This window comes from Eschrichtius robustus, chromosome 7 (genome assembly GCF_028021215.1).
Source record: "Eschrichtius robustus isolate mEscRob2 chromosome 7, mEscRob2.pri, whole genome shotgun sequence".
NCBI classification, from domain to species: Eukaryota; Metazoa; Chordata; class Mammalia; order Artiodactyla; family Eschrichtiidae; genus Eschrichtius; species Eschrichtius robustus.
The window spans coordinates 133,453,312-133,474,377 of record NC_090830.1 but is presented as its reverse complement, the minus strand read 5'-3'; the positions used below and the strand labels follow the sequence as shown (position 1 = coordinate 133,474,377).

Here is a 21,066-nt window from a genome sequence, read left to right as displayed (position 1 = left end):
CCCAGCCACTCCTTGCCATGCAGCTCAACCCTGCCTCGCCTGTTCCATCATAGACAGCCCTTGCTTCCACAGCACAGTGCCTGTAGCATAGCAGGCACTTCCTAGAGATTTGTTTACACCCCTGGGTTAAGGCATCCATCCTGCTTTGGCTCACTTACAGTCGATTACTGTACCTTGTGCTTTCACTACTCTGCTGTAAGGACCTTCAGGATAGGGAACATGTCTGATAAGCTCTTAGCACTGGCCTTAGATGTGGGAGACAGCACAAAATGCTTTTAAAAATTCAATTAAATAAAAATACTCAGATGCCAGGTTATTTGGTACCTGAATAAGTACACACATTGCTGTGTTCCTTTAATGTCTTGCATTGATTTTAATTATGTAATATAAAGTTACTGCACTAAGTTTTATATAATGAGATCAAATATAACACAAAATGCAGGAATACTTCTTGTTCCACCACACTATTGAAAAATAGTCAATGAACTTATTTTTCAAAGGGTAGAACTGACCAGTGTTATGGTCCATGGAATCAGAAATAACCATTATAATGAAAGTAATCATTTGCAATTTAGCGATCAGGGCAATCACAACCATCATTTTTCAAAAAAGAAAGAAAGGAAAAGTTCTGCTTTGATGCAGTGTTGTTATTTATCACTTAACCAACACGTTGAATTGATCCATTTGAAGAAATTGACCAGAAATCTCAGCTGAGAAAGTGAAAAAAGGATCTTAGGAGGAAAACAAGTCAGAGGGAGTGAGGTGAGTGCTGGGAAATGAGCCTCAGCCCTCCTGAAGGACTGGCCACGTCCAAGGATGCCGAGGAGTTGCCCGCCATCCTCCCTGGTACCTCTCAGCTGGACTTGAGTGTTCGCTGATCTGGGTGGATGTGGGTTTTCCAGATGTCACAGCTCAACCTAAATGGCCCATGGCAAAGTGGTCTAAGGGGCCGAAAAGTCGGGCACATGGAGATGACCTTGCCTTTGCTGTCCTGTCTGCTAGGAAAGCAGGGCCCTGGGCCCACCCTAGCACTGTCTAGAACCTGGCACGTTATAGGTGCTCAATGAACATTGGTGGAATAAATGTGCTCTCCCCAAGCCAGCAAGTGGTCAGTGAAACTTAATCCCAGCCAGTTCAAATTTTAAAAAAATCTTTAAAGTATAGTAGACCACGTTAGGAAAGAAATTAGCTTAGAGTGGGAGGTGGGTGAAGTTAATTTGACCTTGACCTCTGTTCTGTGACCTTCTGCTCCCATAACTTCTATCAGGCTGGGCTACGCTGGCTCCCCTCCACCCCGCAGGCCATGCCACCTCTGGTGAGGGCTCTCCTTCTCCCTTCCTCTTCCTCCGTGGAGATATTCATTCCGTCATCCTGTGTAAACATCTGTGGGAGCCACAGCTGGGTTTGGAGCCCTTCTGCACCATCTCCAAGGCTGCTCTGGTCCCCACCCTGAAGGACCCCCAAGGTCAAGTCTCAGTTCTCCCAGGCTCTACTGTCATTCAAAATTCAGAATGTCCAAATCCCAACTCCTTGGTCCCCAGACTGGCCCCCGTCCTGAACTTTTTTCCATTAAAGGTCCAGCCCATCCCAGGCTCCTAGCTTGGCCCCCGGGGGGATCTCTGATAACCTCTGGCAGGCACCAGCCCCTCCCACTCCCACCCCTTACAGAATCTCCCTCATCCGTCTCCCCTTCCCCATTCCCCCATCGCCACCCCAGAGCAGCCCTCCCTCCCTCCAGGATTTTTAAATTGCTTCTCACCCATGCTTCCTCCACCCTTCCCTTCACGTCCATCTTGCACATTCCAGAAGGTCGTGTTTCAAAAACACTGCTCGATCATAAGTCCCGCCACCCTCTGCACTCAAAACCACACGGCTCCCCACAGCCTACATGCCAGAGCCCCTGTTCGCTCACGTGCTCGTGCAACAGTGTTTCCACGGGTGTTTACCCATCACCTCCTCACACATTGATCACTGCAGCCAGACATCATTTTAATACGAGGAAGCAAGTGCCGTGAAGTAGGTGCACACAAAACCACACGAGAAACTCGGCAGAAGGGCCCAGGGAATCCTGCAGGAAGGTATGGCTAACCTGGACCTCAGAGGTTATGCTTCAGCCTGGAAGCCTCTGCCCGAGGGCTGCCCGGGAACGGTGGGAGCCTTTGGGTGACAACGTGGCCCCAAAGCAGCTGCATCCCGCAGGCCAGAGGGGTGGCCACCAACGGTTACAAGGCAAGGAGCCGGTGGATGTGATAGAGGTCCCGGGCTGGAGGTGGGGAAAGGCAGAGGAAGAGGGGCCAGCAAGAGCAAAGTCCCGGCAGTTGGGAGTTGGAAGTGCATAGAGGAGGCAATATTGTCTTCTGCGCAAAGCGTGTGCGGCACGGTGAGTGACGAGGCCACAGGTGCAGCCCGAGGTCTAAAGCCAAGGTGAGCGCCTTGCCTGGCATTGACCACCGCCCAGGTCCAGCTCCCGCCCTCCTACTGGGGCCCCGCTGCCCTTCTGCGCGCGTCTCCGTTTCAGCCGCAGTGTTTCTTTCTGAGCACACGCTGACCTTTCTTTCACCTGCACTCTTGCTTCTTCGAGGCCGTTCACCTGGCCCCTGAGCTCCCCACACCTCCAGGTCCGCCCCATCCTCCAGAACTCCCTTCAAGGCCCCCGTTTCACATGGGCTGTTTATCAACCATTCCTAGGCCAGCGCTGGGCTGACTGCCTAGCCTCTGGGCAGCTCTGAGTTTCTCTGGCATTTTGCACTTGGAATTCAGCTGCGCCCACCCTGGCACAAGTCCTTGGTGACTCAGGAGAGGGGCTGACCATCCAGAGTGGCCAAAGACAAGGGAGCAGGCGTGGGAGCCAGGTCCATCTGGGGGATCCTGGCTCTGCCGCTGACCAGCTGTGTGCCTGTGTTAGTTTCCTAGGGCTGCCGTAACAAATGACCGCAAACTGGGGGCCTTTAAGGCAACAGAAATGTCTTCTCTCGCAGTGCTGGAGGCCAGAAGCCTGAAATCAAGGTGTTGGCGGGGTTGGTTCCTTTTGGAGGCTCTGAGGGAGTATCCATCCATGCCTCTCTCCTGGCTCCTGGCACTCCTCGGCGTTCCTGGCCTTGTGGCCGCATCACTCCAATCTCTGCCTCTGTCCACATGGCCTTCGCCCCTGTGTGTCTGTGTCTTCTCCTTGTTCTGTCTCTTATGAGGACACACGTCATTGAATTTAGGGCCCACCCTCAATCCAGGTAATCTTATCTTGATATCCTCCACTTAATCACATCTGCAAACCACTGCCCCCTGTTGTTTTTTGTTTGTTTTTTTGTTTTTTGCTGCTCCACGCGGCACGTGGGATCTTAGTTCCCCATCCAGGGGATCGAACCTTCGACCCCTGCATTGGAAGCATGGGAGTCTTAACCACTGGACTGCCGGGGAAGTCCCCTCCCCCTTTTTGAAGGTTTATATTCATAGGTACCGGGGATGAGGACTTGGATATATCTTTTGGGGAAGCACAGAGACCATGGGCTCTCGTCATTGGCTTCCTGTTAATGAAAGGGGCTCATGACACCTGCTTTAGAGGACTGCTGTAAATATTAGAGAAAATAGAGCCTGGTTCATGGGGGCGGGGAAGGGTGAGGAGTGACTGCTAACAGTACAGGGTTTGCTTTAGGGGTGATGAAAACATCCTGGAATTAGACGGTGGTGATGTTTGTACAACTCAGTGAATATACTAAAGAACCATTGAATTGCATGCTTTAAAAGAGTGAGCGTAATGGTTGGTGAATTATTTCTCAATAGAGCTGTTATTTCTAAAAAGGAGCCTGGCTCAGGGTAACCATCAATCGTAGCTGCTATTATTATTATTGATATGCCAGTAATAGCTATTCTTTTTTTTTTAACATCTTTATTGGAATATAATTGCTTTACATTGTTGTGTTAGTTTCTGCTGTATAACAAAGTGAACCAGCTATATGTATACATATATCCCCATATCTCCTCCCTCTTGCGTCTCCCTCCCACCCTCCCTATCCCACCCCTCTAGGTGGTCACAAGGCACTGAGCTGAGCTCCCTGTGCTATGCAGCTGCTTCCCACTAGCTATCTGTTTTACATTTGGTAGTGTATGTATGTCCATGTCACTCTCTCACTTCGTCCCAGCTTACCCTTCCCCCTCCCTGTGTCCTCAAGTCCATTCTCTACATCTGCGTCTTTATTCCTGTCCTGCCCCTAGGTTCTTCAGAACCATTTTTTTTTTTTAGATTCCATATATATGTGTTAGCATACGGTAGTAATAGCTACTCTTAGCATTTTTTTTTTTTCACACACACACACTGTATTTTATTTTTACAAGAGATAAATAGACTGACACCAAGCATTGTACATGGATGACCACAACAAAAGCAACAATGATTGCAATTACCAAACATGAAACACACTCATACTATGTCATAATATTGACATTCAGTCCAGTGATCCTCCACTGTAACAGCTCCTTTACTTTGCAGTGAAAATTGATTTGTATATTCTTTGCCTCTGAGTCCTTGTGGGATTTTTTTTTTTTTAATTCAGACAGAAAGTCACAAAAATTATACTCATCCTCATCAGTTCACTCAGTCCCATGTAATTAATTTTTTTTTCATCTTGATCTTTTGTTAGCACTTTTATGAGTTCATCAGTTTTTCATTAGAGTTCTGAAAATGCTTACTCATTCAGTTCAGCAGTACAGTCAGTTACCAGAAACCTGTACTTGTCAGAGTCTTTTCCATGACTTTCTTGAAGATGAAACCCTTTTATAGGAATATATTTGCAAAATCATCAGAGTACACCCAGAACTGTCTGTAAATGACAAAAGACTCAAAAATGACCACGGTTAAAGATTTGATGAAAGTTCATAATAATGCAGTTGACAAGAAAATTAGTTATTTCTGAGATATACATTTTAAAGTAATAACTAGGATTATGACTTATAACATTATACCAGAACATATAAGATTTTTAGAAATTTCATGTAATGTCTGAAACATTTATATTAACATATATCCATACAAATAGCCCAATGAAAGTTTAGTATTAGTTGTTTTGTTTGTTTTTTTATACTGCAGGTTCTTATTAGGCATCAATTTTATACACATCAGTGTATACATTTCAATCCCAATCGCCCAATTCAGCACACCACCATCCCCACCCCACCGCAGTTTTCCCCCCTTGGTGTCCATATGTCCATTCTCTAAATCTGTGTCTCAACTTCTGCCCTGCAAACTGGCTCATCTGTACCATTTTTCTAGGTTCCACATACATGCATTAATATACGATATTTGTTTTTCTCTTTCTGACTTACTTCGCTCTGTATGACAGTCTCTAGATCCATCCACGTCTCAACAAATGACTCAATTTCGTTCCTTTTTATGGCTGAGTAATATTCCATTGTATACATGTACCACAACTTCTTTATCCATTCGTCTGTTGATGGGCATTTAGGTTGCTTCCATGACCTGGCTATTGTAAATAGTGCTGCAATGAACATTCGGGTGCATGTGTCTTTTTGAATTACGGTTTTCTCTGGGTATACGCCCAGTAGTGGGATTGCTGGGTCATCTGGTAATTCTATTTTTCGTTTTTTAAGGAACCTCCATATTGTTCTCCATAGTGGCTGTATCAATTTACATTCCCACCAACAGTGCATACTCTTAGCATTTTTTATAACAGTTTGTTTTACCTCTTTGGTCGTGTCCCCCAAACCTGATTATGAATTACATTTGAAATGGGAACCATGGGTGAGATGCCTTTATGGGTTCCATGGGAGCTAGCCTGGTGCTTTGCACGTAGCAGGGGATGACGAATATTTGTTTTGATTACACATGAGTAGTTCACATGGAAATTACTTATTGAAAATAAGCCTGATGGTGCTACTGTGTTCACTAATACTGCTGCCATCACTGTGTATCAAACACAGATGAGGTGGGATACCGCTTTTACCCACGAGCTCCTCCCAAAAAGGACTGAAATTAAATTTCATGCCAACTGCATTTCTAACATGATTGGCAGCACAGTATTGAGCCGCAAAGTCTATTTCCAAGAAAATTCAGTTAGCAATTGAACACAGAATTAACAAGGTTAATTCCCATTTTTGAATCATCATCTGATTACAGGTCGTCAAAATCCATGTGCCACTACCCTGCTTGCCAGGGAGTAGAAAGAAAAATCATATGAAGAACAACGCCATTCAGCTGTGCTATTTCCTGACTCACCATTGCTTTGGAGATTAAAAACTGAATTTCGAGAAAGACCGAAACTTATCTTGAGGAAGTGTAGGTTCCCTGAGTTATCACTTTGAAAGCTAACAAAATAGTAAATCCATTTAATATTTAAGCCGTTAAAATTGTAATAGATTCCTCTTTGTTTCCATTGAAGGAAAAACAATAGGGTTTTGAAATTTAAAGTAAGCCTGCCTGTTTTCAAAGCAGCAGCTCCATTTCTTCGGCCCCTTCCCTTTTGACTTCTGCCTCTGTCACAGTCATCCCTATTTCGGGCCCCACAACCCTCTCAAGCAACCTAAGTGTCCATCATCGGATGAATGGATAAAGAAGATGTGGCACATATATACAATGGAATATTGCTCAGCCATAAAAAGAAACGAAATGGAGTTACTTATAGTGAGATGGATGGAGTTAGAGTCTGTCATACAGAGTGAAGTAAGTCAGAAAGAGAAAAACAAATACAGTATGCTAACACATATATATGGAATCTAAGGAGAAAAAAAAGGTCATGAAGAACCTAGTGGTAAGACGGGAATAAAGACACAGACCTACTAGAGAATGGACTTGAGGATATGGGGAGGGAGAAGGGTAAGATGTGACAAAGTGAGAGTGTGGCATGGACGTATATACACTACCAAACGTAAAATAGATAGCTAGTGGGAAGCAGCCACATAGCACAGGGAGATCAGCTCGGTGCTTTGTGACCACCTAGAGGGATGGGATAGGGAGGGTGGGAGGGAGGGAGACGCAAGAGGGAAGAGATATGGGAACATATGTATATGTATAACTGATTCACTTTGTTATAAAGCAGAAACTAACACACCATTGTAAAGCAATTATACTCCAATAAAGATGTTAAAAAAAAAAAAAAAAAGGCAGCATGGGAGGGAGGCAGGCAGGAGAGCGCAGGGGCTGAACATCTCAAGCTTCGGATACCTGGGTGGAGACTGGGTCCCACCTGTACCTCCAGCTACCTGTGTGCCCTCGACGGCAGGGAAAATGACCTGAGCTGCGCTATATGAGGATCCACTGAGCCTGGATCCCAGGCAGAGTGCCATGACGGGTGGCCCTCATCATCTCAACCACCCCTCTCTTCTGCTTCTCCCATTCACCACCACTCACTGCCCCGGAAGTTTGCCTCACCCTTCCCTCATAATGGCCAGTCCGGTGTTCTCCTGATCCTCTTAATCTCCCCATAGAGAAGATACCCACAGTCTTCATCTTCCCCAAACACTGGCAACTGTCTTCTAACCTCTCTCCCCCTGCTCTACCAGTGGGAAGAGAACCCCACTTTCAAAGTCTGCTGGATTTAAATTCCACACTCTGAGATACTCCCAACTCCAAGTTGACAGCTAAATACCTATGACATTCAACTTAAATTACATTCGCTTATCTAGTTTGGGGCCAGAAAGGGCTGTGAGAACATCAAATTTTCACATCTCAGAAACCCGGAATCCTTGAATTTTGTGTCCACTGTGGTTTCCAGCAATCTCAAGAGCTAAATGATTAATTATACACAAGACAGTCCAAAGCAATTATTTAATTAAGATGTATTATAGGCTGCCAATTGTTTGGAGCAAAGGGAAAGGCTTCACCCCAGTTTCTCAACATCTGGCCTTTGGATGACTTAAAAGATAAAAGGAGATACCAGAACATTTTTATGACTGAGTAACAATTTCTAGAAATTTTCCATTAAGTAGAAAATCTTTTTCAGTCATGTGCTTCTCGTGATTAGAACTTGGTGACAGATTTTACTGTAAGTGTTCAGCTTATTGAAATCCAATGCAAAATAGAAAATGTTGCAATGCAAAATGAAATGTCGTGTCATTTTCTTTTTAGGGCAGGAAAGTCAGCTTTCTAGCCAATCTCTCTTTTCCCCTCAAGTGTATTCATTTTCCACTTTACCCTGGCCTTTTTTTTTTAAAGATCTTTTTCTTAATTTAGGGTTTTTCAAAATCAACTTTAATAAACAGAAATGTCCTACTACCCATTCTAAACTGAGAAATCCAAGTTTTAGTTCATAAAGAACTTTTCAAACAAAAAAATACAAGCCACCCCAGAGCTGATGACCAAAGTCCTGTCTATATGAATAGATCTACTTGGAGATACATGAAGACTCTAGTTTGGGGGGTTGGGAGTAGGGGGCCAGGGTGTATAAGAGAACAGCTGTATGTAATGACTTTTAATCAATCTGTGGGATTTGAAAGTAGCCAAAACTTCTCAGTTACACCAAACCACATTGGCTCCCCCATCTCTGAACAGTTAAGTGTCGTGATTATTGGTAACACCCAGCCTAACTCTCCAGTGTTTTCCAGCTGCCCCGTGTGTCTCGGTGCGATCTTCTCAATTAGGCTGCGGTCGTCCTGGACGTGATCTTGCTGTTTCTTTCACTGCCTGTAACACTTCACAAAACAGGGCTAGTGGAGTAAACCAGCTGAATAATAATGAACTGATTAGCTTGTATGGGTTCACCGGTTGCGTTCAAAATAAATATTTGCCAAATCAAACCTTTTCCTTCCATACTATTTGAGTATTGAAATACTGTTGTTCCATTAAAATTTAAGAATGATTAAATAGTCACCTATAAATGGGCCATCAATAAGCATTGGATGAGTGAATGGCTGAACAAATGAGCAATAGTGGATGTTATAGGAACACCTTTCAAGCTCCATCCTTTGCAAACAAGCTCAGATTGTCTGAAAGAAACTGGTGGAGCACCCGACTTTTTCAGCTGTTTCTTAAGGACTAAGCTATTTCTTAAATCCTTGGAACTGATGCCCTAAAACCTGGAGCCCATGGACCTCATCCATAGTCCTGAATCTCCTGAAATTTTCTGCAAAATACTGTGGATCTATGTAGATGTAAATTCTTCTGGGGAGAGTATAAGGAGGTTCATGTCTCAGAAAAGGTTGAGTCACTGTGTTAGAAGCGTCTATTTACAATCAGATGAATTTTGCATGAAAATTGTATGCATTTATGACTGCGGTCAACTTGATCAATAACAGAAGTTGCTAGATGTGTGGGAACTCTCAGAGCTGCTAGTTTACCGTTACCCAAGTTCTCATTTCTCTAAAGAAAAAAATGATTTCAACATCAGGAAGAGCCTTTTTAAGTTAAAGTACTTCTTATTCCACATTGGAAAAGAGAAAGGAAAACCAGTGTATAGGCCGATGTTCCCCCATCACTTAAAGAAACTGACATGGCTCATTTCCAGGAAGTAGGACACAGCCTACTGGAGCTCTGTCCTGCTCCAGAAGGTCAGACATGCCTTGGGATCCATGGCATAAGGCCACCTCTGTCTCTGCAAGTTAAAATATTTAGCAAATGTGTCCTTTTTTTTTTTTCTTACATCTTTATTGGAATATAATTGCTTTGCATTGTTGTGTTAGTTGCTGCTGTATAACAAAGTGAATCAGCTATACATATACATATATCCCCATATCCCCTCCCTCTTGCATCTCCCTCCCAACCTCCCTATCCCACCCCTCTAGGTGGTCACAAAGCACCCAGCTGATCTCCCTGTGCTATGCGGCTGCTTCCCACTAGCTATCTGTTTTACGTTTGGTAGTGTATATATGTCCATGCCACTCTCTCACTTCGTCCCAGCTTACCCTTCCCCCTCCCCGTGTCCTCAAGTCCATTCTCTACATCTGCGTCTTTATTCCTGTCCTGCCCCTAGGTTCTTCAGAACCATTTTGTTTTTAGATTCCATATATATGTGTTAGCATACGGTATTTGTTTTTCTCTTTCTGACTTACTTTACTCTGTATGACAGACTCTAGGTCCATCCACCTCACTACAAATAACTCAATCTCGTTTCTTTTTATGGCTGAGTAATATTCCATTGTATATATGTGCCACATCTTCTTTATCCATTCATCTGTCGATGGACACTTAGGTTGCTTCCATGTCCTGGCTATTTTTAGTAATGCTGCAATGAATATTGTGGTACATGACTCTTTTTGAATTATGATTTTCTCAGGGTATATGCCCAGTACTCCCACAAATTAACTAAGTAAAATACCAAAAAAAGCATACTTTTTTTTAATTCTTTTTTTTTGTTTTTTTTGGAAGTATAGTTGATTTACAATGTTGTGTTAGTTTCTGGTGTACAGCACAGTGATTTGGTTTTACTTTTGTAATACTTGTATTTACTTGTATTTACAAGTAAATACTTGTATTTACTTTTGTAAATATATATATAAATTATATATATTATATATATGTTATTTTTCAGATTCTTTTCCATTGTAGGTTATTACAAGATAATGAATATAGTTCCCTGTTCTATACAGTAGGACCTTGTCATTTATCTGTACTGTATATAGTAGTGTGTATCTGCTAATCCCAAACTCCTAATTTATCCCTCCCACTCCCTTACCCTTTGATAACCATAAGTTCGAAAAAAGCATAGGTTTATACTTAACCTTATTTCAGAATCCTTTCAACTATTTAGGAAATTTAGTTGATCAGGATGAATAATTCAGGTACAGGAATTTTCCTTAAAAAAAAAAAAAAGATTTCCCTTCTGAATCATGTCTGCTAATCCAGATCTAGTTATTTTCTAAGCGGATGAAACATCTTTTCTCTCAACTCTTCTTCCCAGCAATATATCCTTGAGAAGTAAAAAACAAACAAACGAAAAATGTAAAGACTAAACACAGTCGATTCTTTACCATCAAATATTTGAAACAAAAAACTTCGCAGACTTGGTTTTCAAAAGATTTGCAAAAATAAATCAATGCCAACATATGGCACAGGAATGTCCTTTCCAGTTCAGACCTGAGAATATAAATAAATTGGTATTTCTCCTTTTATTCTCTGAATAAGAACTGGGTTTTAGCCATGAACAAGAAACTGCCCTTAAAAGTTACATAATTTTTCTTCTTTCTTTTTCAACAGGGGACTTATTACATTTGAGAATAAAACCTATATTTTGGAGCCAATGAAGAATGAAACCAACAGATACAGACTCTTCCCGGTGGAGAACCTGCAGAGCACCCGGGGACCCTGTGGATCAAACACAACGGCCCTCGCCATGCATGACAGGCTCCCACCGCCCTCCCAGACCTGGGCAAGAAGGGTAGGAGGGCAACCCCACGTGGTGTCTCTGGGGAGCTGGGGGCTCCAGCTAGGGACACCCACTGCTAGGCCATCTGGAGAAATTTTGCCATTTGTGTCTGAGGGATGGCGTTATTACCCAGTTTATCTGGAGGTGGTTGCTATGATGTGGGCAGAACATAATCAGATACTGAAAGCTCCATCGTTGTAGTTAAACGTCAGCCTCAGACTCATTAACCTACGCTGGGTAGAGTTGAGCTCAGAGGATACAAAATCACGTCTCCGGTGAGAACCTTCTGGGCCTAGACCCAGGAGTCAGCCCCACCGTTGGGCCCCTCCGTGGTACACAGAACTGGACCGGAACCTCCACACCCTTGGGCAGCTCTCCCTTCTACGGGGAGAGACAGACAATATGGAGGTTTTGCCAACGCAAGTCTGCTTTATAATTAGGGTCTTCATTAGGATTTGCACAGCGTTCCCTGCCACTGCCCACTCGCCTGCCCTGGGTCTTGGTCCAGCAGTGCGGCTGAGGGGTGGTGTTTACCCCCAGTCCATACTAGGGGGCGCCTGTCCCACTTCCCTCGAGGGGTCTCTGCTTTCTGGCCACCTGCCCCTGGGTCTGCTCATCACAGGTCTTCCCTTCTGCTGCAGGACTGGAGAGAGTAGTTACCCTAATGGAGTCTGGACCACAGATGTCCCTCCCGACTAAGAGGTCCCCCCCTAGTGCAGCACCAGGAAACCTGCACCCTGAATGGCTGCCTGACCCTTTTACATCAGTATCACGTGGGCTCCACAGACCGCAGCAGAACTCTTAAAAAGGAGTAAGGGTAGCCACATCTGGCTGGAGGCCCTGAACTCAAAGAACTACAACCCGATAGGAAGTTATCAACGACTTCCTGATTTTTCATCTCTCTTTCCTGTTCCTCTGTTGACAAGAAATGAAGAATTCCTAGATACGATGTCACTTAACGATGTGCTTACATTTGATGGTCTGGGGACATGTTTTCAAGGTTCCATTTAACACTCTTTGTCCTTCCTGACTTTAATTTGAGTGTTACACTGCTTACCACTCAACACTTCATAAATATTGTGCCTCTTTTTATTCCTAATCATTTTTCTCAATTCAGACAGTAAACGTTATCCTAAGCGATTTCTTCTCCTTCTTAAAATTTTCCTCCTACCTGTGGAGAGGTGTGTGTTCCCCTAACCTGCTTTTAACTGAACTGCTTTAGGACTTTTCATTTTAACTTTACATTCATTCTTTCCATCCTGTTTCCACCTATATGACCCTAACTTCCTCTGTTTGTTAACGTGCTCCCAAGGTTTTCTGCAGCAGGTGCTTGCAACCTCTTTTTTTCTTGTTTTTCCCCATCACACCCCGTCAGGCACGGTGGCTGACTTTGACGATGACACTCAGTAGTGGGGCTGAATCTGAATCCCTGGGAAAAGGACTTGAAAAGTGCCCCCACCTCCACCATCAGCAACAGCTTGACAGAATCTTCTTCCTGCTCTCCTCCCCTGAGCCATCTTAGAGTGACAGATTTAAGAGATGGAATCCCAAAGACTGGCCTCTGTGGTCCCAGGGCATGTTTGTTTCACGCTTACTCTTGTCTTTGATTCCAGACCTCAGATAAGATGTGATGAGGCCGTAGCTTTCACAGTCATAAACAAGTAGAACATTTGCATTTTGTTTTCCAGGCGCCTTGATTTGAGTACCTTGTTGATCACACGTTATCCACCTTGTGAGATTTATAACTTGACAGTTTAAACGGCACTCAGATATGTTTGCCATTTCATTTAGAAGTCAGTCCTGACTTGGTCAGGCCTTGCCAGCCATATTTTAATTCTTTAACTAAGCTTACGGCTCCCTAGAACTAGGATTGGCACAGTAATTTCCAGTCATTTTGACGTGTAGAGAGATGGAGGAAACCTGAATAACAATGTTGTTTTGTTAATTATGCATATGCAAGTGTAAATGAACCTTTAAATTGTAAAGGGGAGGCTTTGCATGCACTTCAACCCCATTCTCAATATTCCTCTCTGGAAACAGTCGGGATTGTTTTTACGGAAGAGAAAATGTCTCTGACTTAAAAAGCACATCTATATTGTGAAAACAATACAAAAAACAATTTTCAAATAAGTGGAATATGTGAGAATTGAAATTATACACAAGACAGTTTGGGGCAGTACCTATGGGAAATATGAAAGGGAAATACTCATGTTCTATGCCCCTTACCTGCCAGACTTAACACTGCCTTTATTTATACTCAAAAATCAGTGTAACTGCATCTGACTCATCTAGTTTATGCACTGCAGCAACTGCATTTGCTTTTTCGCATTTTTCTGCCCCTACTAAATGTTAACTATTGCACAGGTTGGCTTGCAGAGTGAGATTTTTCTGCAGACGTGTGTGTTTTTCTTCAACGAGCAGCAGGGATAAATCTGCACTCGGGGTATGCGCTGGCTATAATATAAGCTTGAGCTATTGTTTGTCATTTTTACAAGGCTTTACATTAGATTTTAGTGAGAACCCAAGTTGCTTCTGGAAGGGTGCCTGCAGTCAGAGGGCTTCCTCGCCGGTTCCCTCCTCTGCAGCTTTTTAAGTCCAGCCTGCAGAGCCCCTGCCACTCAGCCCTCCTGTGGCTGCTCTCTCCCTCTCCATCAGCTGTTCATTCAAAAATGCAAACGAATTTTAACACAAGCCTGAGCAGACTATAAGGAAGGTGAAGGCCATAAATCTGCTACTGGAGAAAATCACATAATACATCCCGAAGGCAGATGTAAATTATTTTTGAATTATCCTCTCCGGGGATTATCTGTGCTATTGTTCCCCTCCACTAGTATGGATAATTAGGAGTCAAATGTAAAGGTCAGTGCCTTCTCTAGAAAGCCATGTTTGCTTGGGCTACTGAGTTCAAATAGGACATCTGGTCAGGGAGACCCTGTAGTTTCCTCAAAGGCAGCCACTCTGAAATGGACCAGGGCTGTTGCTTTTGGGTTTCTAGACAGGCTGCCATATTGGTTTAACAGAAGTCACAGTAGTGATGGTGGGAGTAGTATTAACAGTAATGTGTATTATCTGTAGAGTCTAGTAATAGTTGAATATCTGGAACTGGCCAGAACCATTGGAAAACTTGTTAATTAGAGCAGGCATGTTTAATTTTCCTCTAATATAACCACCCTCACCTCTGTACCTCCTCTAAGAAGCCATACATACCAAGTTCCTTTACTGCCTTGGTCGTTCTTAAATCTTGGAGGATAACAAGAGCCAGCACTGCTATTGCCTCCTTGGCCCTGAGCTCTGAGCATCTCTCAGTGTGAACCGAGGTTCCAAAATATCCAGGTGTGGATTCCTATTGAGTCTTGAATCGATTGAAACTCTAGATGGGTAAATAACAGCTCTCACTTCTGCCACTGGCGTTTTAGACTCAATTTCAATACTTTGCATCTGTCCCCATTAACATTCAGTTCATCAGATTCAGCCCATTCTTCCAGCATTTGTCTCGTTTGCTTGCTGGTTCTGTAGCCTGTGTTATTAGCCAGACCTCAGAGGCTGTACCCCACGCAGATATGATCTGTGTGCTTGGTCCCCATGCAAATCATTGGTAAGGATGGTAGAGATGACCTTTCACAGCAGAGACCAGGACTCAGTTCATACATATTCATAAAGTGGCCTTAGAGTCAAGGCACGGAGCCTGGCTTGAGCCAACAATGATCTTTCTTTACTCAGAGGAAGTTAAACCAAACTTCTGATTCATCAAATTTGCTGATCTTACCGTCTATGGAAATGGTCCTGGTTCCATTGTTATTGTTTTGTTGTTGTTGTTGTTTGGTTAAAACACCCAACTTGAATCTGTTTGCCTGTCTCCATCCTTACAGCCTCAAACTGTCACCAGCGCTCACCTGCGCCCTCCACTTCCCCTATGGTCCCCCGATAATCCATTCTCCTCCCAGCAGCCAGAGTGATGTGTAAAGAACCTCACATTCAAGGGTCCCCCACTGGTCTCCGATAATTAGATTACCGGCCAGCCTCCTCACCATGGCCCCTGTCCTCCGTCTCCATCTTCAGCCATATCTCATCCACACTTCTCCCTCACTCACCAGACGATTGCCATCCTGCCCGCTGCTACGACACTCCAAGCTCTCCCCAGCCTCAGGACTTGTGCTGTGTTAGCCCGTCTCCCTGAAACACCGTTTCAGGGACCTGGCCCATAGGAAGAGAGAGTTGCAATGAGACTTTATTGTCACCCTCTTCTCAACTTGTTTTCTGACTCGGGTTGAGTTAAGTTCCCGATGCCATAGTTCTTGTTGTAACATGTGTAGGGGTCATTCTCCCCGAGAACTTGGCTGTGATGACTTTGAGAGGCCCAGGAACAGCTTCCCGCTTGAGCAAGGCTCAAAGAACCCCTCGGTCTGCACCTCGGAGCAGAGAATGGTTGGGCCATTCTCGGAGGCTTATATACTCTTATCTGTTTGGGGAAGAGCTTTTGTTTATCATCACCCCCCAAAATGAAAATTCAAGCAACCAGTTTCGAATGTTGCTCTGTATATCAAACATTTTAAATATGATTTTTTTAACCGGATAGCCCAGATAGGTGGAAATCATGTGGAGGTAATTTAAGCCTCTCTGTGTGTGCAGCTGAGGGAAGAAGGAACCTTTGCAGCCATGAGCCCGCCACTCCCCCATGGCTTTCTATTATTAATGTGGTTAGGTTTCTCTCTGAGCTAGCAATTCTCTGCATTCATGAGAAAATTTGGACTTCTCTGAAAACTGCAGAGACAGGAAAATTGGGTTCACGTGTTTGTTTTCAGTATCTGGAATTGTGTATTTTCTAAATGATGATCCAAGGCCATTTGGAAATATCCCCTGGTCGTTTATTTCACCGCTTTGCCGTCCGAAAGGTGTAAACATCTGAACAACCAGGGCTCTCCCTATGAGTTTTTCAATGGGAGGCTAGTTTATTTTTTCTTTAATAGAGCTGTATTTTCTTCTGTAAGATGAGCTGAATCTGTAACGGTAAATCAGGGAATTATGGGGGGAAAAGAGGCTTCTGCTTTCCGCACCTGAATAAGGAGAAGGGGCAAGATCTTCACACTTCGAGAAGGTGCCTCATTTTGCATATACCAGTGGGGACCGCTGGGGCTGATCTTCTTTCCTTCGTGTGTACGTAGTTATTACCATAAAGCATGCCTCCAACGTATAGTTACAAAGCTTAACTTTTTTCCCTTGTAACGTTGTAAGAGTATGAGAAATTATACCTTTCATGGTGCTTTATTTTTCCTTCCTCCATAAGGTTTCCAGATTTCTTTAGGGATACCTAAATTCATGAATCAGCACAGCTGGGCCCCGAGGAGGAACACTGCTATGGTACAAACATTTTTCCTGTAAAAATCTGTTTGGAAGATCCCGGACTGATGGGGATTTGTTTTATAAAAGATGTTTCCCTCAGGATTATGTGACTGGAAAGCTGATTCAAAGCATGCCTTGGTCATTTTTGCTTTTGTCTGAAAGCGTGGTTATAACATGCAAGTTTTCAACATTGAGCAGTGTGTGTAGTTAATTCATACAGCAGCGATATCAGTTATGAGGACCAAGACCAGTTCAACCCTCATTTCCTCCGACTGCATTTTATTGCAGAAACTGAAGGCTTTGTTTTTTGTTTTTAATGTTTGTTTCTTGAGACCACCCTCCATGAATTGCTCTTTTTTCTCCTAAAAGTGCCTTTGGGATTCTCCCAGTAATTCATGGAAGAGGACGAATGTTTTTTGAAGAAACATGATTAAAATGTCACCCACTTCAGAGGCTGCCTTGATTTGGGAGGGAGTTCATATTGGGCTCTCTGCATCATCTTCGGCCCCTACCCCTTCATACACAATTTCTGTCTTCCTCTCAACGATTGCACTCCTACCAATCCTTTTTCTCCAGTGGCATGTTTCAGTTTTTTTTTGTTTTTTTGTTTTTTTCCTTGACATTGTTTCTTCCTATTCCTTTTCTCTTGTTCCTTTCTGGTTTTCCTCCTAGCACCTTCTTCTCGCCTGGCTCTGTTCCCCGTTTATCCGCCTGGCTGTTCCCTATTCTTCCTTTGCTTCTAACCAGATTTTTAAATGATCAACTGCAAGAAATCAGCTCCCTGGAATGGACTACTCAGTGTTTCCCCAGAGGGCTATGCAGTTCCTGCTCAAAATATATTCGCTTTATATATCGGCTTTTCCCACATCACAAAACTGGACCACAAAGGCAAAGGGAACACCCGTGAGACCCTAATTCCATCATCGTCTGTAGTGATCTTCAAATGTGCTACGTCCAGCCCGAAATGAAGAGTTCATTGGCTCCTGTGCCAGAGAGAGCTTTGGTTTTGCTTGTTTACATCTGTGTTTTGTTTAATAATGATCTCAACTTGTTCTGATCCTATAATCAGTGATTCAGCAGAAAGGTTAGATTCCTTTTTAAGGATTTCCCAGATGGAAATGGAAAGTGGCTGCTCACGTTGAGAAGGTTTTACAGAGGTTTTTGGGGTTGGAGGTGAACTTCTAGGTGGAACAGGGGTGTGGGAGCCGGTGATCTCGGTAAGGGGGCGGGGGTGCCCTAGTTCAAGTGCTTGAGTCGAGAGACATTGACAGTGTTCGGGTAGCCCCAGAGAGGCAGTCAGGGAAATTAAACCCATGTTTACTTTTGGCAGCAAAAAAGAGAGACCCTCAAGACGACCAAGTATGTAGAGCTCGTTATTGTGGCAGACAACCGAGAGGTAAGAACTTTCTGAAATTTCTTGGTTGGTTTAAAAAAAAAAAAGGGAAAAGAAAATGTTTAGCAAGTTATTACTTGCTTTATTTAACCTCATTTTCCAGGAGGCCTTAAAAGCATTGTAAACAACCCACTGAAAAAAGTGGTTTCCTGATATTATAAAGTATAAAATATTAAAAATGTATCTGGTATTACAAAATATTAGCAAGGACTGCAGAGTTGCCACGTAGCTAAGCTCTCCAAACAGGGAGAATTATTTGTGGGAAATGGCAGATGGTTTTAGAATGTATTCTAAAACACTTTTGGGAAAAGTTTAGTTTAAAAATGTCTGATATGTCCTAAACCAAAATGAATGAATGAATGAAGGCTGTAGACACAGCAGAAAAACCCTACCTTCCAAAGTAGGTAGCTTGATGCTGTATTAGTTTTTTTTTTCTTTTAATTAATTTTTAATTAGTTTTTTTTTTTAGATTATCTTCTCTGTGTTCTTTTCTTGCCTCTACTACCTATTATGAATTAGGTGACATTTTCTCCCAGACTGGCTCAAGGCATATGAATGAAACAGATTTGACAATTTCACAGGCAACTGTTCCCACTCTGGAAGTTCAGATTAGCCGGGAGAAGTGGGAATTTACTAACTTTTTATCCATTCTCTGTATTGTTTGACTTGTTGCCATGCACTTCTATTACTTTCACTCTTTAATTTTTAAAAACAAATACAAAGGAGATTTCAGAGGAAGTTAAAATCAAGTTGATGATATGAAGAATGGCTTTGGACTGCTTTCTGGTTGTCTGTTTTCTCTATGCCAAAACATGTCACTGCCTCCATCATTTATGAGGCTGGAAAATTCACAAAAGTTACTATCTTCTGAGCACTTGGCTTGAGTGAATTTCGGGGAGTTTCAGAAAGTCCCTGGATGGGGATATTACTCTGCAGGATGGGAGCTTACTTCACCATAAACCAGGGAGGGCCCTGGGGGATTTGCAGAGCCTGAGACTTCACATTTCCAGGAGCTAGGAAGATGAGATTTGATTGATAGTCTTGCCACTGTTAATGCTGACATTTAAAATCATTAAGTTTCAGAGGCAAGGAAAAGACCTGGAAAAAGTCAAACAACGATTAATAGAGATCGCTAATCACGTTGACAAGGTAAGTTCCTTGGGGGTAATTAGATCACTCACAGCATGTAAATGTTTGGGAATGAGGTGGAAGGAATGAAACACATCCCATCTGACTTAGGGAGGTCGGGTTCTGCCTCCGGTCCTGGGCTGGTACCCAACTTCCCCTTCTTCTGAGAATTCTTGGGGCCTGGAGCAGCTGCAGGAGATGCCACCCCACGCTGTCTGGACCTCGGTGGCCTTGGCATCCATCTCCCGCCAGGCTCTCTTCTGGCCAGGAAGGCGTTTTGACGTCCCCAGTTAGATCCAGAACCCCAATAGGGTGCATCTGGCCCTCTTGAGAGCTCCAAGCAGGCCTCTTCCCAGGTCTCCCTGGGCAGGTCCCACAGGCCCCCTGAGGGTGAGCTCTCATTGATAAGGGACCCATGGGCTCCACAGTCCCAGGACACAGAAATCGGCTTTCGGCTCAATCGGCCATCAGAAAATTCCTCGCCGAGAACTCGGGAGGGAGCTCACCTTTGCAAAGGTGATTTCAGAGCTGGAAGAGATCCTGAAAGTCTGCTCTGACCCAGGTGTATTTGCTCGCCAACGCTCCTTATGAGATCTGTTCTCAAGGAGATGGTACCATCTACGCCACCTGCCTTCAGCGACAGACCCTGCAGGGAGAGTGTCGGGCTGTTCGGTGCTGAGGGCTCTCAGCCCAGAGCATGTTGGCGTTGCCTGGAAGCTTTCAAAGGCCTTGCTGCTCGGGTGTCTGGGTGGGGCCTGGACGTCAGGCTTTGTAGGCGCTCCCAGGTGGTTCTCACGTGCTATGTGGCTGGCAGCCCCTGTCTGAACGTAACCATAATTCTTAGCAATAGCCTGTCTCCTGCCTCTGAGGACAGTGGGAGAGGAAAGGGGCCCCGGCTCATTGCTGAATCTCTCATGGCCGGGATTCTCTGAAATGCTCACATTTTACACATAGCAGTTTGTGGATGCTTCACGATAGCTATGTTTCCAAACAATCCTATTGTATAATATTTAAAGTGAGTTTTCAAAGTTTTCGGGAAAATGAAAACAAAAGCCTTCCAGAGATTCAACTCCATTCTACGAGGACTTATGGGCGGTACCGAGGAGTGTGCATCAAGAATTCGGAATGTATCAGATGTGGTCCATCTGTTCAGGGAGGTCACAGCTTTGTTGGGAAGCAGACCCATAAGCCACTTAGCATGGACCAGCGTGATGGGAACCAGGTCGATGCTGTCAATCAGGTGCTATGGGGATGCAGAAGAGCATCGCTTACTTCTTCCTGGGGGTCGGGGAGGCTTTGCAGGGAGGCGATTTTGCAAGGTGAGTAAAGTTTCACCAGGAGCACAGGCGGGGAGGGCCTGGCTTACTCCGCATGCGTCTGGACATGGCGAGTAACTACGTCTAACTAAGCGGGGTGTGTGTGTGTGTGTGTGTGTGTGTGTGTGTGTGTGTGTGTGTGTGTGTGTGTGTGTGTGTGTGTGTGTGCACAGCTAGGGCAGGAGCAGATGAAGCTGCAGGGATTCAGTGGCAGGGCCCTGAGTGCCCTGCGGAGCCATCTAGACCCCATTGGGATTTTATTCTGCCGTCGGTTTTTAAGCAGGGGAGACACACAGGATCACACACAGCTGTGCCTGCAGTTAGTGTGGAGGATGGAGTTACCAAAGACAAATACAGCTGGCAGGCGTCTACTGTATAGAAATTATGAAGATCTGACCCGGGGCTGGGGAAGTGGGGATGTGAGAAAGACGAGGATTTAGAGACATTTGAAGGGATGGTTCCTAATAAATGTATTGCGCAGTTGCTATGTGCCAGGCTCTAAGTGCTTTGCAGACACTCCCGGGTGGATACCAGTATTCCCATTTTTATAGCGGAGGTTTGCAGAGGCTAGTTAAGTAATCAG

The 21,066-nt window shown here is 44.1% G+C and overlaps 1 protein-coding gene across 1 annotated transcript in view; it reads left to right on the top strand.

Moving 5' to 3' along the window:
- ADAM12 (ADAM metallopeptidase domain 12) overlaps nt 1-21,066 on the top strand; it is a 388,450-nt gene that overhangs the window by 274,435 nt on the left and 92,949 nt on the right. The window contains exons 6-8 of the mRNA XM_068548756.1: nt 11,138-11,318; nt 17,977-18,042; nt 19,117-19,188. Coding sequence (XP_068404857.1) covers nt 11,138-11,318; nt 17,977-18,042; nt 19,117-19,188 — 319 coding nt within the window. The remainder of the gene's footprint in view (nt 1-11,137; nt 11,319-17,976; nt 18,043-19,116; nt 19,189-21,066) is intronic.